This window comes from Fusarium falciforme, chromosome 5 (assembly GCF_026873545.1).
Source record: "Fusarium falciforme chromosome 5, complete sequence".
NCBI lineage: Eukaryota > Fungi > Ascomycota > Sordariomycetes > Hypocreales > Nectriaceae > Fusarium > Fusarium falciforme.
Genome location: NC_070548.1, coordinates 746640 through 763619, shown reverse-complemented (window position 1 = coordinate 763619; position 16980 = coordinate 746640). Strand labels below are relative to the sequence as shown.

Below are 16980 nucleotides of genomic sequence, written 5' to 3'. Positions count from 1 at the left end.
GAAGTGCTTGTCTCAGTGAGTGATATGAGTTGGCGTAAACATTGTTGTAGAGACATTACAGTAAGCATCATCACGGTGACACCAGAAGCATGGCGCAAACGAGTTTGATTGTACGTAACGATCGGGGTATCCTCCATAACATAAACCACGGCATAATCTCATGATCCTGGTGACTTGGTCTTCATTAAAGACTGCTCTATCGAGCACATCTGGGTATCCCACCTCAAAACCATACCCAAGCCACCCCTTCCTTCACATAAAGAAAACAGAGTAAAATACATACATCAGAAGTTTAAAAAGTCAAGGCGCGCGATTTTTCGGTTGTCGAGGAGGGTATCGAAAGGCAAAACAGGACGCAGGCGTAGCAGAAACAAGTCGTAACAAATCATGGGGTTGAAAGGTAACGCTCGAGCATCTCCGCTGCAACGGGAGATGTAGCGCTGCTGCTGTTGAAGACGAGAAGAGAGCAGCGGGAGCAATGCTTCTGAAATCAAGTAGACCAGGCTAAACCCCATCGAAGGGAAATCCTTAAGCGTTAGCCACCCATTGCCTCCACGTTTGCTAGAAAGAGAAGACACACGAGGTGAGGGGAGAAGATCCATGGCTTAGATGTTCTCCACGACGCGAGCGTGCATGGCTTGTTGGAAACCTGGGTCCTGACCTCCAAAGTCTTGGTAGCTGCCCTCGGCCGGGGCGCTGCTGGACTCGCCGGTCGGGTTGGCGGCCATGGCGGCGTTGAGGGCGTTGCCCATGGTCTGGTTCGCGGCGGGCAGGAAGATGACCTTGCTGTTGGCCGACTTGGCCATGGCTTGCATGGCCTCGAGGTATCGGATCTGCATGGCGGGAGCAGAGCTGAGGATGTCGGCAGCTTGACGCATAAGCTTGGCGGATTCGACCTGGTTTTGTTAGCAAGAGTTGGTTTAAGGAGAGCAATGTCACTTACCTCAGCCTTGGCGGCAATGATCTTGCTTTCACCGATACGCTTGCTCTGAGCGGCCATGGAAAGCGACTCCTGCAGCTCCTGGCTGAAAACAATGTCCTTGATGAGCATGCTCTCGACCTGAACACCCCATCCAGCGGCGACATCCTCAATGATCTCTCCAATCGACTGGGCAATCTCCTCTCGACGCTCAATAACATCCTGAAGAACACGAGCACCAACGACATGGCGAAGTGTGGTCTGGGTACGCTCCATGAGGGCCTGGCGAACGTTGTTGATGCCGAAAGCAGCCTTGTGGGGAGCCACGATGTGGTAGTAGATGACCGAGGTGAGACGCAGGGTGACGTTGTCCTTGGTCATACAAATCTGCTCGGGGACCTCTGCGGTCTGAATCTTGACGTCGATCTGGATGATCTTCTCGCTGAGGGGGTTAATGTTGACCAGACCGGGGTCGACGGCCTTGTAGAACTTTCCAAACTTGGTGACGAGACCGACGTTGCCCTGGTGGACTTCCTTGAAGGGGTTGGGGCAGATGATGCAGCAAGGGATGGCGCCCATGGTTCCGATGACAACACCGAGAGTATCCTCTGCAAATAGTCAGTTTGGAGGGGTTTGGTAATGAGGTTATTGAAGGTTACGTACTCATCCGGGCGTACCAGCCATCGGGGGTGGCATCTTCTTCGACAACTCTAGCGTAGCTACGCTGGAGATCCTCCTTCTTGGGAGGTACCACGGCCATCTTGTGCTGGGCCTGGAAGCCCCCGTTGCCCTCAGCAGGGACGGGAGCCTTGGAGGATGAACCTCCACCGTTGAGCATTCCATCTGTAGAAGACATTGTGAGATTACGTCGAACGTCTAGTTGTATGTACCGATGTAGTTTGTGTAAGTAAATCAGATATCACTCGTGGATTCAGTGTAAAAGAAGAAAGATGATGGTGTCACCAAGTTTCTGGGGGTGGGGAAGACGTGTTATTTAATCTCATCTCAATCACGCTGTTCCTTCCCGTCGTTTGCGGGTTGCGTGCGCCCAGAAGAGCCAAGTCCTGGGGTGACGTCGACGTCGCCGTCGCTGGCAGGAGCACCCGACACAACCTGAGCTTCATCCTGCGCTGCAGGGAGCTTTCTCGGTACGTACTAATTTTCGAGCACAGGTGATGAGCGATCAGCCCCACTTTGTTGTGGAGCCTGCGTGGCATTGCAGGGCCGGGACCTGTCGGCACACATGTTGAGGCCCGCTTTATTCTCCAATGGAGTCTCTTTATTGGTGTGAGGAGAAGCTCGTGCGGGGCAAGGGTTTGATCTTTCGACCAGGCTTCAACAGAGGAAAGAGCTCCCCCCAGGACGAGACCGCCCAGGTATCAAGAGATACGATTAATGCGAGAAGCAAAAGGGTGGTGGTCTTACCTCAAACAGCCTTTTTGACCTACACACGACGCCCTTTGGTCGCGATATTCCCTCATATTTGAGCGGATAGCTCGGGATACGGCACATTGAATTTGTGGAAATAACGTGACAAGGCTTGTTTCCTTTACACCATGGCCAAGACAACCAAGACCCTTGGTCGCTCGGTCTGTCGCGCTCCCGGTAACGATGAGCACCGCTAGTCTGTTGGTCATTGTCGCAGCCATCATCAGCCATTCCAATTCATCGCTTCTTTCCGGCGATTCCTCTTTGAAGGATCGGGATAGCGGGTGTTGAGCCGTCGTATTCGACTCAGCCTCCACGAAATGCGCTCATGGCGCTACAACACATGCAGGGACGAATGTTGATGACAAGAGACGACAAGCCCTTTTGCGCCCGATGTCTTTGGAGAAGCAGGCACTATCAATCTACCGAGCCAGGTCTACCCAATCATTACGCCGTCGCCAAAGAATACCGTTCGCAGCCAACAACGTGACCTATGCACTGCCTCCAAAGACAATCTCCTCCACTTGCTGATGGTTGGTCATAGTTTCCCCTTGGCGCAAAAGCTGGTGACATGATTGTCAATCATGAGCTCCATCTGGTAACCGCCGGCACCGCAACCCGAACCCTACAGTACGCGATATACGACACTTGCTTGGGCTTCTAGAACTTTTCTCGACTTCGAAGATTGACATTGGGGACCGCGCCTTGTTTGAAGTTGCCACTTTGGATTATCCCTCAAGGCTGAGCAAGGAGATGCTGATCACCTGGACTGGTCCAATTTATTCGATGCTCGTCCAATGTCAGCAGATTTTTTGCTGAGCAAGGTTGACCGCCCAAGGCAGGGCGGGACTTAATAAACCAACAAGCTATTGTGTCGTATTCTGCACAGCCTCTTCACAGCCTCGGAGAAATCTCATTTGTTCATCTCACCTTTGGGCTGTTTTTGCCCCATCTTCCCCGGGTCCGAGGCCGACGTCTTCGGCCCCGTATGTCGTTGCCTAGCAGGACCGATCGCCGATGTCGTCTCCGGACCCCGGCCGGGGATCGTCGGGACAAGTTCCTATGACGAAGGTCTCATACTGGGAATTCCTCAAGCACAGCCAACGGACGGACCGACGGATCAGCCTTTTGCTGAAAATTATCTCGATCCGCCTTAGACTCCGCCATTGACTAAGGATTGGGATCATTAAGCATAGCCTCAGCTGATTTCAGACTATGCTATTGGAAGCACCTCACGTCAGCCCCTGTTTGATCCTCTTCAGGAGCATGGCAAGGCGGATAATGAGAGACGCCATCGATGATAGACAATGACAGTCCAGGTGAGTTCTCGTGAGATGTGATTGTGGTTGTGGAGGCTTGAAGCACGTCTCAAGTTACATCTCCTGGTGTTAAGACATAATACCAATCCCAAGAGCGTCCGTTGCCACAATACACAGCCAACAGTCTCGACGAATCTTCTTCCAAATGGGCTGCCTCTCCGAATACAAGGGTCAGCAGGCTGGTTTCTCTGTTTTCTTTAGGCATGATGGGTCGAAAGGAAGAAAAATCACGAAGGACGGGTTTAATGAACAAATCGAGGTAACAAACACTTACAATAACACAAGGTGATTTTGTCGTGATTGCACCACAACAGAGACCCGGACCACGGAGTTAAGCGTCTTGCAAGAAAATTACTGAAAATAGAGAAAATCATTAAAGGCATGATACGAATTTCGTGTAATTGGGAGCTCGAGACCTCTTGTGGTGAGTGTACAGGGTAAGCCATCTCATCTCACCAACACACAAGTCGAGTTTTGTGAACTTCACTCATTCTAGCATAGGATTTTGAGGCCATTGTGCTTTTAGGGACCTCTGTGAGCTCTCAATTGATACTTGGTGGCTGACTCGTGCCACGAGGACACTGAGTCGAACGATATTTGTCCACACGAATCCAGCAAACACTCCCCAGCAAGCTCTAACGCGGTCCACCCACACAACCCCCTGGACCTTTCGAAGCAACAGAAAACCTCACGTTTTTCTCACAAGCAAACACAGGTTATTCGAGTCAAATTGAAGCTTCCAATTCGCATTCGTCAGCCTGTCTCTACTCCCCCATCCCAGCTAGGCCCCATTTCGAACACGTCCTTCAACAACAAGTCCCCTGTGGCTTAGTTGGCTAAAGCGTCCGACTGTTACTTGCAGACAATCGGGAGATCGGAAGTTCGAGCCTTCCCGGGGGAGCAACTATTTCTTTTTGAGTTTTCACTCATTCTTTTTGCCAGGATCGTGTTTCCAGAGGCCTTCTTTTTGAGGGCTGGTGTCAATTGACCCTTTGGTGCAACTCAAGGCACTCCGTTTGGGCTATCTTGGGTTCTCGCCATATGGGATGTCGAGTAAGTCGAATGCCATTGAGGCTCTTGCCTTCGGTCAGGACTGTTCTGACAGCATAGTTCCACGTTGAAGACGGGTTCGGCATACTTTGTTGCTTCTTGTAGATAATGGACAGGTTTCTGACTGTTCTTCAATGAACATCTCTGGGCATCGTTCTCCCATGCCAGCTCAACAGACTGAACACGAATTGTAGGCTGTCAACCTGATTTGTTTTTGCAAACATTTCTGCGGTCCTTGAAGTTAGGATGAACGTCATTCCTTGTCATCTGCTCATGCTCTGTCTGCCTCATGTGGCTTGTTCCTGGGTGCCGAGTTCTCTGAGCTCTTCACTTGACCGCCTTCTTCCCAACCAAAGCAAACCGTCTCCTCACACGCTCTCATTCACTTGAAGAACCCATCACAACTTGACCAAGACCCAATTCTTCCCGCAATCTCTCACCGGGGACCCCCGGCGAACATGAGCCCCAACTCGAAAGCTCCTCACCATCCAATTAGCTAATCCCCTGTGGCTTAGTTGGCTAAAGCGTCCGACTGTTATTCAATAGACAATCGGGAGATCGGAAGTTCGAGCCTTCCCGGGGGAGCACATGTGCTCAGAATCCTTTTTTGGGGGTTGTGTGGATATTTTTTGCTGTTTTGTGTATGTAAGAACTTGTCGCTACGCCCCACTAGGCCCTAAGGTGAGATGGTGAGGGTGCCAAGAGTATGGAGGCTCAGAGAATGAGTTTTAATAGTCGTGTTGAGGTCTAATGGCAGTTTAAAGAATGGGAACAGTAATGTTCTGTGTATGTGTAACTCTTGGCTTAATCGCCTGACACGCGTATAATGAATGAAGTGCGAATTAAAGTGTTGACAGTGAGATACAACACGGATAGCTGCTTGGGGAAAAGTAATAGGATGCCATGATACCCAAGTTTCCTTGAGTTTCGAGCTTCAGTTGACGGGGCGGCAGGGCAGGGACGGAGATCTACTGTGCACTGAACCCCGGTTGCCATCTTGGGCATCTTGTTTCCCTCATGAGGACCGTGTAAACATGCATTTCGAGAAGTAGAAGGCGCGGCAACACTGAATGGAGGGTAGTTATTATCATCACCCATAATCTGCCATGCTCCCTATGTAGCTTCATGCACACGGTGTTTGTGTGGCCCTTTACTAATAACAATATGATCCCCACAACCTTCAAAACCGATTCCCAGGCCGAACGAGATGTGCTGAACCCATAGACCCGAAACGGCACACATGTCTATCGAGAACCCCTAAAGATGCGCCGTCAAGCCTTGATCATGAAATGACTTTACGACAAGCCGTCGTCGACCCTCCCCAGTAGCAGAAATTCCAGTACTAGAACGTATCTCACTTGGCTTTAGGCAATGCTCTTGGCTTGATCCAAAGCCTGATCGACCGCGATGGGCGAGTTGAAGCCACCCCCTTGACGAGTGTTGGCGTGACCCAATCACCGCCCTTTGCTGGCTCGACATTGTAAAGTGAGATGAGAACTGAAGTGTACAAGTACACCTTTCTCATGGTAAAGTCGGAGTCATCGCACATCGTAAGAGTTCCGTCTGCCAAGGTTAGCTGTGATCAATCGGAGGGATATGTAGACTCACCAGATGCTTGTACCGTCTTTGGGTTGACCTTTTGTATCTTGGCTCCCTTGGAGTCTCCATCATCCTCGAGATATCGTCCGACGTGCCAAATGCGCTGGTCGGAGAAGGCCTTGGGATCAGTGCGATGCAGATCCGGGACAACATGCGCAAATGTGCCCTTTTTGAGCACATAGCCCGCCTCTCCCTCATCCTTCAGGACTACATCCTCCTTCAAAAGCCTCGCGGACCAGCCGCCGCCGTGTAGCCTCAGCGTCTCGAGGTAAGCGGCTTTGAGGAGAGGACACTTTGTCATGAGCCCCTCCATGTCGAGCTTCTCAATCTTGGGGGGAACCCAGACAACACCTCCGAATTCGTTCTTGGGTTGAACGACGTGGACGAAGGGGGCGACTTGGTCACGGATCTGCTCGAGGAGGACTGGGTCTTGGTAGAGCTCAAAGAGAGACCACGAGACCATAGAAGTGGAGTGGACTGTCACGGACCAGAACAGAGCTACATCGAACGAGGCTCGAACGTCAATGGATAGGCCATGCTTCCGGAAGACCTCTGTTCGCTTGCGAACGAGAGGGCTGATGGTGTGGAAATCTTGCCATCTTGCACCAGGCTCCTCATTGTTCAAGAACTTGTCCAGATCTTCATGGAACTCTCGCATAAAGGAATGTAGACGACCAAGAGCGATCCTAGCCCGCTGAGAAGTTGGAAGAGGTGCCCAAAGAGGAACACCCATGGCCAAAGACAGGAAGCCGTCGTTGAAGACCCAGAGGTGCGGCCAAATATCGTCAAAGTTTTCGACGAAGTCAGTACCAAAGATGGAAGCAGTGGCCGATCTGGCGACAAAGTTCCTCATCAGCTCAAGAAAGTCGGCTTCCATGACTCTTTCTTTCGTTTCGGTTTCCACAACGTCTGCATCGGCCAGCTTTTCCCAGTCCATCTGGTCGGTCTGGTAGCTGTTGAAGGAAACCAATTCAGCGGCGACATCGTCCAGGTCTCGAACATTGGCCTTTACGAGACTATCCAGGTGAGAGCCAGAGAGATACTGCTTGGTGACTTGGTGAATCTCACTGGCGGCTTTGTCGTAGGCCTCGAGGTCCTTCTTAGAGAGTCGAAAGTTGGTGACCATGAGACGTCTGGCGACATACTCTTTGTCCGCGACCGACTCGGGCAATTCAAGTAGCTTGGCTGCGAGAGAAGGTCGAAACACAAAGGAATGGATACTTTGGAATAGGCGAATAGAAAAGATACCCTGGGTATATCGGTTTCGGAAACGCGTCAAGGTAAAGTTTGCGTTGAGAAAGAGTCGAGGAGCGTGCCCAAAGAAAGGGATCCAGTAAGGCGCAAGAGGAGGACGCCTAGATCCATTCTGAGAAGAAGAACCGCCCGTGAAGAGTCTCGTCGTTACGACAAGAACCAAGACTGTGACGATGGCGGCGAGCAGGGGAGTCTCTTTGAGATGAGGGACGACGTTCTCCTCAAGGCGCTGTCGTACCGCCTCGAGTCCATCCATCTTGAAAGTGTGCGGACGAGACCGCTAGAGCCAGATACCCAAGTTTCACGATGAGAGGCTCTTTCAAGATGATGGTTGAGGCGATCTGTCAATCTCTGAGAGAGGTTGAAGTGAACGCTGAGAATTGGGACCCGCCGGTGCTGACTGGCGTTGCTAAGTTATAGGGGGCTGTGCACTGTAGACAGCCGCTACAGCGGTCGGTGCGCGTCAGACCTCACAACAGCAACAACATGATCCTTTGTTGTAAAGATATTGCCGACAAACGCGTATCCGGTGAGAAGGCAGTGAGCTCATTGCCTCTTCTGGCTGGCTTCTATCATCTGGAGCTTTGAAACCTCCCCCATATCTTCAAACGCCGGCTATGAGATGAAGACGTACGTGTTCCGGTGCGTTTGTAGCCCCTGTTCTGGACCACGCAACCGGCTTCAGAACGAGAAAACAGAACGCTTTGAAGAAGATCTTTGTTTAGGGGAACACGCTCGAGGTAACGATGCTCAATGGAAACGATGACGAAACATACGGAAAAACTATGTATACCGAAATATCTGGCTAATCCACCAGCAATCGCAGACCCATGCGTTCCGGCACACCGGTTCGAATGGTTCCATGGTCTAACGGTTATGACTGCGGATTCTGATTCCGCCAGCGAGGGTTCGACTCCCTCTGGAACCTTTTTGCCAATCGGCATGACTTTTACCGTCATGATGTTTGAACATTACCCTTGAGGTACTTGTCTCGATTGCTTCCCTTTTTTGTTAGAAACTCGCTTATTTCGGGCCGCGGGTAGGGCTGCATGTGGCCGAACATAGCACCTGTTGGGAGGACATGGCCTCGAAGCTTTCTGAGACAGATGAAAGGTACGTATGACATTGGGTCTTTGGAGCGCGTTGTCATGTCAGACAGACTCTCTGGGCGAGCGATGCAGCCAATCGATTGTCTCCCCCTTCGCTCAAGAGACAGGCGTTCCTGTGAGTGTTCCAGCTCTGATCGTCACGACGAAGCGTGGTGTTGTGTCCAATGTTGACTTGAGAAGAAGCAATTCTTATGCATCAACGAGAAGCCAAGGATCAAATTTCCACAGATAACGAGCCGAGCAATTCAGTTGGCGACGTTTCTCCCCCTTATTGCGCGATTGCTATTCAATTGCACCATCCCGAGATGTAAGCGCACGACTTGGGGATATGGTTGCCAGGCGCTCGAAAGCCACTCATTCCTCTGTATTTACTACAGTTACAGCCTCCAAGATTCCTCCAAGAGCTCCATCTCCCTCAAATCAAATCAATTGAAGCCTTGGCATAACATTGTGCTGCGCTTAAAGTCAACCTCAGCGTGGGTAGACGCTCCGATCATCGGCTGCCTCAGGCGCCAACCAGTTGCATCATATCCCGCTAGATTCGGCAAGTCGACTTGTGAGCTTCATCCAGCTTCACCCGTCTCCTTTAAATCCTCCATCCCCCGGCCGAATAGACACCTCTTTGGCTACCGGATCGCAGCCAGGCTTCTCAAGGTCTCTGGCGGCTCCGGTACCTACCTTGTTGTCCCCTTTTTCTCGTCGTCGTACAAATCGCGGGCATCCCCCTCCCCCCACCAATACCGAACACCGACGCAATCCCATGATGAGCTCCCGCTGAGCCGAACAACCACGATGATGCCTCGATTACTACAGCGCCCGCCGCTGGGATGCCGGTGCGGCCTTGTGGTTTTTCCTCAGCGGCCGTGGGCGCCGCGTCCGGCGCTCACGCAGACCTTCTGGACGTCTGCCCCGCGTCGTGAGCAACCCCGAGCGACCGCGACTAAGGAGACGAAACCTATAAAGCCCTCAGCTGTGTTTCCGGCAAAGAAACAGGCGACGAGCAAGAATGATCCTCTGGCGGCTGTAGACAAGTCTGCGACGGAGCAGCGCAAGGCTGACTGGGCCATCATGAAAGAGATGTCTCGGTATCTATGGCCGAAGGATGACTTGAGCACCAAGGTGCGAGTCGGACTGGCAGTGTCGCTGCTCATTGGCGCCAAGGTCATGAACGTCCAGGTGCCATTCTACTTCAAGAGCATCGTGGACTCGATGAACATTGACATTGCGGCGGTTGGAGGCACGGCGACGACGGTTGCCGGAGCCATGATATTAGCCTACGGCGCGACCCGTATAGGCGCAACGGTGTTTCAGGAGGTGCGCAACGCTGTGTTTGCGTCTGTGGCCCAAAAGGCTATCCGAAGAGTTGCGGGCAACGTCTTTGAGCATCTGCTGCGACTTGATCTCACCTTTCATCTATCCAAGCAGACTGGTGGCTTGACAAGGGCCCTGGACCGCGGTACCAAGGGAATTAGCTTCATCTTGACGAGCATGGTATTTCATATTCTGCCTACTGCGCTAGAGATCAGCATGGTTTGCGGAATTCTCACATACAACTACGGCGCCAAGTTTGCGGCTCTCACAGTCCTGACCATGGTTAGCTACTCGGCATTTACTATTTGGACCACAGCTTGGCGAACCAAGTTTCGGAGACAGGCCAACGCGGCCGACAACAGGGCGTCGACTGTGGCGGTGGACTCGCTCATCAACTACGAGGCCGTCAAGTACTTTAACAACGAAAAGTTTGAGGTGGCGCGTTACGACAAGGCTCTTCAGCAGTATGAGCGGAACTCTATCAAGGTGGCAACGTCTCTGGCATTTCTCAACAGCGGGCAGAACTTGATCTTCTCCTCGGCACTTACCGGAATGATGTACCTCGCCGCAGAGGGCGTTGCCTCTGGCGGCCTGACGGTGGGCGACCTGGTCATGGTGAACCAGCTCGTCTTCCAGCTCTCCGTGCCGCTCAACTTCCTCGGATCCGTCTACCGCGAGCTCCGCCAGTCCCTCCTGGACATGGAGACGCTGTTCAACCTACAAAAGGTCAACGCCAACATCAAGGAGAAGCCCGACGCCAAGCCCCTGGTGCTGTCCAAGGGCGGCGAGATCAAGTTTGAAAACGTAAACTTTGCCTACCACCCGGACCGCCCCATCCTGCGCAACCTATCCTTGACCATCCCTGCGGGCAAGAAGGTGGCCATTGTCGGGCCCAGCGGGTGCGGCAAGTCCACACTGCTGCGTCTTTTGTTCAGGTCTTACGATGTTCAGGATGGAAGGATCCTCATTGACGACCAGGATATACGAGACGTCAACCTTGAGTCCCTCCGGAGGTCCATCGGAGTCGTGCCGCAGGACACTCCCCTTTTCAACGACACGGTTGAGCACAATATCCGCTATGGATCCATCAACGCGTCCCACGACGAGGTCATCGCCGTCGCCAAGAGGGCCCACGTTCACAACACGATTCTGCAGTTCCCTGACGGTTACCAGACCAAGGTTGGTGAGAGAGGACTTATGATCTCTGGAGGAGAGAAGCAGCGACTCGCCGTCAGCCGTCTTCTTCTCAAGGATCCTCCTCTGCTCTTCTTTGACGAGGCTACGAGCGCCCTCGACACACACACGGAGCAGGCCTTGATGGTCAACATCAACAGCATTCTTCGGGAAAAGGGCCGTACGAGCGTGTTTGTCGCCCACCGTCTCCGAACCATCTTTGACTCGGACATCATCATCGTACTCAAGGAGGGGCAGGTGGCGGAAATGGGAACCCACCGCGAACTGATCGACCGCGCGGGGGTCTACGCCGAACTGTGGAGTGGTGAGTTGAGGCATCTCTGCAAGGATCTACCTTACGCTAACATGACTTTTCTTTAGCTCAGGAAACGAGGTTCCACGAGGATGGGACGTCCAAGGAGGAGAAGCAGGAGGAGGAAGAGGCCCGCTCCCGGTGAGTTTAGTAGTTGGTGGCACGAGGATCCACGCCTTGGTCAGTGATCACAAAGACATTACGGATAGACAATCAATAAAACTTGACGATATTTCTCGCGAACGAGTCCCTCAATGCGTGGGATGCAAAAGTGAAAAGTGGAAACTCACTACAAGGGGCGGCCGACTAAGCAGCGGCCGCCGGAGGGATCGGCCGCCAAAAGGGAGCTCTCTATGGAGAAGACTCCATCTATACAACGTTGCAAGGCCTCGTGATGAGCCCTATACGATATACTTTACCGAACGACTGGACACTTTATCCACTCTGGGTTTCCCAGGTTGGATTCTTGCCTTCGGCCCGTTAAGTCGAAGTTTTGGTGATGGAAAAATTATCTGATGGAGAATTACCCATTTCTCCACTGCTGATCTGATTAGATTAGATCATGAACCTATTCGCCCCCAGCGGCCACGGGCGATTTCGGTTGGGTGTGTGCGTGGGCGACGATCCTTGGGGATGTTACACTTACCCGCTATGGCAACAGGGGAGAAAAGTACAAATGCCTCACGTAGCGCCTATGAATTAGATAGTTAATCCATCGTTCAGCCATTGTGGCATCGTTGTCCAGCTGAGATCATAATCCAGTTGTCAAGCATCTTCAATCATGTCTGGAGACAAAGACGCCATCGAGCCAACCCCCCCTGCTCAGCCCGAGAGGGTCAACTCTGGCAGCAGCGAGGACCTCAAGCAGCTCTCCAACGTGGGAAATGTCCTTCAGTCGCAGGGTGTGACCCGCATGGAGGCTGTCTACCGCGAGGCCAAGTCGGACCGCAAGACGCTCTGGCTCGTGGGAGCTTCCGTCCTTGTCTGCGCGTGGGCGTACTCTCTCGACTCGTCGACCACATCGTACTATAGCGTCGATGCTTCGTCATACTTTGAGAGGCATAGTTCGGTGCTTTCGACTCTTTCTATCGCCACGAGTATCATTAGCGCTGTTTCGAAGCCTTTCATCGCCAAGTTTTCGGATATCACTAGTCGACCGTACACGTACCTCCTCTGCATCTTCTTTTATACCTGCGGATACATCATTGCCGCCTCCTCGCGGACCGTGTCTGCATACATTGTCGGAGAAGTCTTTGTTGCGATTGGAAGTTCTGGTCTCGACTTGACCAACGACATCATCGTGGCCGACCTGACGCCCCTTGAGTGGCGAGGTTTCGCGAGCTCGATGCTCTCGACGCCCTTCATCATCAACACCTGGTTTGCTGGCAAGATTGTCGACGCTCTTCAGGCTAGGAACCAATGGCGATGGGGTCTGGGTATGTTTGCCATCATCATGCCCGTAGCTCTCTCGCCTGCTGTTGCAACTCTGATCTACCTTGACCGCAAGGCGAAGAAGGAGGGTATTGTCAATATTGCCTCTAGCAACGCTGCTCGTCGTGCTGCGAGGGAGCTTGCCCAGGAGAGTGGATACGAGGGACCCCATGGAGCCATCGTCGCGCCGGCTGCTGAGGAGAACAAGACGTGGCTCGAAGCCCTGAAGCACAACCTCGAAGAGATTGACGCCTTTGGTCTGATCCTCCTCGGTTTCGGCTGGTCTCTTCTCCTTCTCCCCTTCTCTCTCAAGACGTACGCCGAGCATGGATGGAGGAACCAGTCCCTGATCGCCATGATGATCGTGGGCGGTCTTCTCCTCATCTTCTATGTCGTGTTCGAGATGAAGTGGGCAAGAGTGCCGAGTGCCCCTCGACGACTCGTGTTTAACCGGACGTTTATCATGGCCATCATTATCGACGGCTTCTATATGCGTATGTTTCTCTCTCCGCTGCGAGTACCTATCTGACTGAGTTAGTTGCGGGAAACATCCGAGGATTGTACTTTTCTTCCTACACGTTGATTGCCAAGGACTGGACCTACCAGAACTGGGTGAGTTATCTCGTCTGCTGAGGGTGATGTTGCTGACTCTGTAGGTTTACTATGGTAACACCTTGACTCTCGCTCTTTGCGTGGCTGGTCCTCTGGTCGGTCTCGCTCAACGATGGACGCACCGCTACCGCACCATCCAGATCACCGGTCTCTGCGTCAAGATCATCGGTATGGGTATCCTCCTCGATGGCCGAAAGGCAACCAACAACACGGGCGCCCTCGTCATGTCCATGATCCTCATCGGCTTCGGAGGCTCCATGTCAGTCGTTGGCTCCCGCGTAGCATCCCAAGCCTCAGTCCCTCACCAAGACGTGGCCCTCGTAATCTCCCTCCTGTCTCTGTGGTCCAAGATCGGCAGCGCCATCGGAAGCGCCATCGTCGCCGTCATCTGGGCAAACAAGATGCCCGGCCAGCTCCGTGAGCACCTCCCGCCGCCTGCAAACGAGACGACGGTCAAGACGCTCTTCAGCAGCGTGACCAAGATCCGAACGCTCTACGAGTTTGACGACCCGATGCGGCAGGGCGCCATCACTGCGTACCGCAACACTCTATGGTACTGCCTCTCTGTGGCTTTGGGTCTGGCGTTTATTCCCCTCATCGCAGCCTTCTTCCAGACGAACTACTTCTTGGGCAAGCAGCAGAACGCGGTGACGAATGTTGGAAATGATGGTATGCCGCTGGAGGAGAAGGATCGTAACCCTGAGCCGCTTCCACCGCCTAAGGATAAGAAGGAGGCTTTCTTGAGATTCTGGGCTGGTCGCCAGTAAAATGCGAGGGTTGAAATGTACCTCTGTGATGCGAGGTGGTGTGCGTGTAGGAGTGAAGTTGGTTTGGTATGGGGGTTGACCTAGTTTTTTAACCTGGCTTGGTGGTTTAATTCTCAACACGTTCAACCGCAAACAAGTTGAGCATAATTTTGTCATAACCATATGCAAAGACTTTCCAAAAAAATCATAGATTTTCCTATGAATTAATCATAATCCCTATACGTTCCTTTTACGAAATATGTCGTCCTCGGAGACCGTCGTCGTGGTCTTCCCCAGTAATCCTTACCTATCGTGTAGGGTAGCTGCATTCCCAGCTAACCGAGTTACCCAATATTGACCGAGCTCAAGAACCTGCTTGTTCGAGATGGAGCCCAAGTATCATCAATCATGGAATACCAATAACCTCTCTCAATAATTAGGTTTGATACTTGATCTATTTGTTCTTACATGGAATATCTAGTCTAGCTCTCGCCCTTGCATGACAGCCCCACGACCCAACTCACCGCTGCAACATCTCAGCCAATAACCAACTCCCCTCCTCCATCACTCGACAATTCAAGATGAAGATACTACTACACTCTCACTTCCCAGCCGGCCATGCCTACCCAATGCAAGCCGTGGCCCAAGCCCTCGTCCGTCGTGGCCACGATGTCGTATGGCTGACCAGTGCCGATAACGAAGCCCGCGTTCGCGCCGTGGGAGCCACCTTTGTCGCAACAGAGGCCATTGCCGTCGTCGACGCACCGCTCATGGCAGAGAGCGAAACTGGGATCCTGGATAAGGTGTATAGCCGGCTCGAGTCGAGGGTTGTTGCTCAAGTGAGCGATTATCGTCGGGTGCTGCGCGACTTCAAGGCCGAGGTGCTCTTGGTGGATGTCATGCCGTACGGTGCGAGGGCGTTGTATGAACTCGGCGAGATTCCCGTGTATGCGACTCTGGGAGTTATTCCCATGTACATGTCGAGCTGGGGAGCTCCTCAAGCGGTATCTGGAGACAGTCCGCCGACTTCGTGGTTCGGGTTGGCCTGGAATCATCTTCACCATCTGGTTAGCCAATGGATTCTCCTGCCGCTGTTCTTGAGACCGGTCATCGATAATCAACGAAAATCGCTGGGCTTGGAGGCTTTGCCGTATGGCGAACCTACCGAGTCCTTCACTTACAGCCCCTTTCTCCACATTCAAGCTTCTTCGCCTGTACTGGAGTTCGAACTCCTACCAAAGCCTGCTGGGCAAAGGGAGCATACCAAGTTTGTTGGACCTCTTGTCACGCAGTTTACCACCAATCCAGACTTGCTACCACCCTGGTGGGATGAAATCATCACGCACCAGCGGGTTGTTGGAATCACTCAAGGCACATTGGCAATGGATCCGACCTCCTTGATCATACCAGCCATCGAGGCACTTTCCGGTGATCCCGATCTTCTTCTGGTGGTAGCTTCGCCTCATGAGGAAGAGATCAAATCCCGAGTTGGAGACCTGCCAAATGTGCGATACGCCAAATGGATACCCTACCACCTCTTCCTCCCACAACTCTGTCTCCTAATCACCAACGGCGGCTACGGAAGCGTAACACAAGCTCTTTCACACAAGGTACCCCTGATTTGCGCAGGCCAGACGGAGGACAAGAAGGACACGGCGGCTCGGGTCAGCTGGGCAGGAGCCGGTATCGACTTGAAGACGGATAATCCTTCGACTGAGCAGGTTCAGAACGCGGCGAGGAAGATATTGGACGATCGAGGGTTCTCGGAGAGGGCGGGCCGGTTGGGAGATGAACTCAATGAGTTAGGAGGAGGGGAGAGGGCTTCGGAGCTTTTGGAGGAATTGGTTCGGTCTGTAGAAAGTCAAGGTAGTTAGCGATAGATCTGTCAAGCAACCAGGGTCATAGAGATAGATGGAAGTGGAATATGGAGGAGGCATTCGAGTTCCCTGCTGTGGCAATCTGCCGGATAGGGAGGAAGAGTACTATGCTATGGAAGAGAGAGTCCTGATTTATTAGTTCACAGAAGCGGCTGAGACAAGTGGCTTGCATAAAGCTCAAGGGGTGGCGTAGGAAATCTCCCGAGTTGCTGATATGAATTCAAGACCTGCTGGTATCATCTCCCCCTATCCTCCCCGTCGTAGGCCAAGGCTTGCGGATAAGCCCTTGGAACCCACCCTTACCTGCCATCCTTGGTGAACTCCTGCTTTCAAACCGGCTAGCTGTTATACTGTAGCTTCGTCTCCGGCCTCTGATTTAGAGTCCCAATTGTGGAGAGTATTCTTCTGTCTGCAATTAGACTGGGAAGTGCTGGATAGCTGAGCCCTGACTATGGCCAAGGTGTCCTGCCTTGGTCAGCACCATGTTACCCCTGGACGCCTGATGAATACCTTTGAAAACAAGAAGTTTCTTCTGAGACAGTAAGTCAGATCCTGAATTTTTCTCGAGGCGTTTGATGTAGCTCTCCTTTTGTCTCGGTCGAGAGTAGGGCCATCGAGTATCGGGCAACTTGTATCGTGAATTCCTTTGTCTCCCGTAGGGCTCGGGTCGCTCGCGGTTTCTAAGGTACGACATTCTAGAAGAACGATAGTTAGTAACGAAGCCGTCAAAAGAACAACGGAGTGGACATTTGACACACGAATATACCAGGCTGACAGACACTTGTTGGCAGTAACTTGGCATGAGGATCAGATCACCAGTTAGAATAAACTTTGTAAGG

General features: G+C 52.5%; 5 protein-coding genes across 5 annotated transcripts; 3 read left to right on the top strand and 2 right to left on the bottom strand.

Annotated features, from left to right (window-relative positions):
* Positions 1–605: 605 nt before the first annotated feature.
* Positions 606–1775, bottom strand: NCS54_00649200 (PHB domain-containing protein; the record flags this gene model as incomplete). The annotated part of the gene is made up of 3 exons (XM_053151949.1): positions 606–896; positions 944–1527; positions 1583–1775. The coding sequence occupies 3 exons, from the start codon at positions 1773–1775 to the stop codon at positions 606–608; spliced, it is 1068 nt and encodes a 355-aa protein (XP_053007924.1).
* A 4295-nt stretch (positions 1776–6070) lies between these two features.
* On the bottom strand, positions 6071–7825 carry NCS54_00649100 (Hypothetical protein; the record flags this gene model as incomplete). The annotated part of the gene is made up of 2 exons (XM_053151948.1): positions 6071–6279; positions 6325–7825. The coding sequence occupies 2 exons, from the start codon at positions 7823–7825 to the stop codon at positions 6071–6073; spliced, it is 1710 nt and encodes a 569-aa protein (XP_053007923.1).
* A 1327-nt stretch (positions 7826–9152) lies between these two features.
* Positions 9153–11620, top strand: NCS54_00649000 (Hypothetical protein; the record flags this gene model as incomplete). Its single annotated transcript, XM_053151947.1, has 2 exons — positions 9153–11487; positions 11544–11620. The coding sequence occupies exons 1-2, from the start codon at positions 9471–9473 to the stop codon at positions 11618–11620; spliced, it is 2094 nt and encodes a 697-aa protein (XP_053007922.1). The 5' UTR covers positions 9153–9470.
* Positions 11621–12256: 636 nt separating this feature from the next.
* Positions 12257–14285, top strand: NCS54_00648900 (Hypothetical protein; the record flags this gene model as incomplete). The annotated part of the gene is made up of 3 exons (XM_053151946.1): positions 12257–13400; positions 13445–13518; positions 13563–14285. 3 exons carry the CDS (start codon positions 12257–12259, stop codon positions 14283–14285), a joined length of 1941 nt encoding a protein of 646 aa, XP_053007921.1.
* Positions 14286–14845: 560 nt separating this feature from the next.
* NCS54_00648800 (Hypothetical protein) lies at positions 14846–16138 on the top strand (the record flags this gene model as incomplete). The annotated part of the gene is made up of 1 exon (XM_053151945.1): positions 14846–16138. The coding sequence occupies one exon, from the start codon at positions 14846–14848 to the stop codon at positions 16136–16138; it is 1293 nt and encodes a 430-aa protein (XP_053007920.1).
* Positions 16139–16980: the final 842 nt, after the last annotated feature.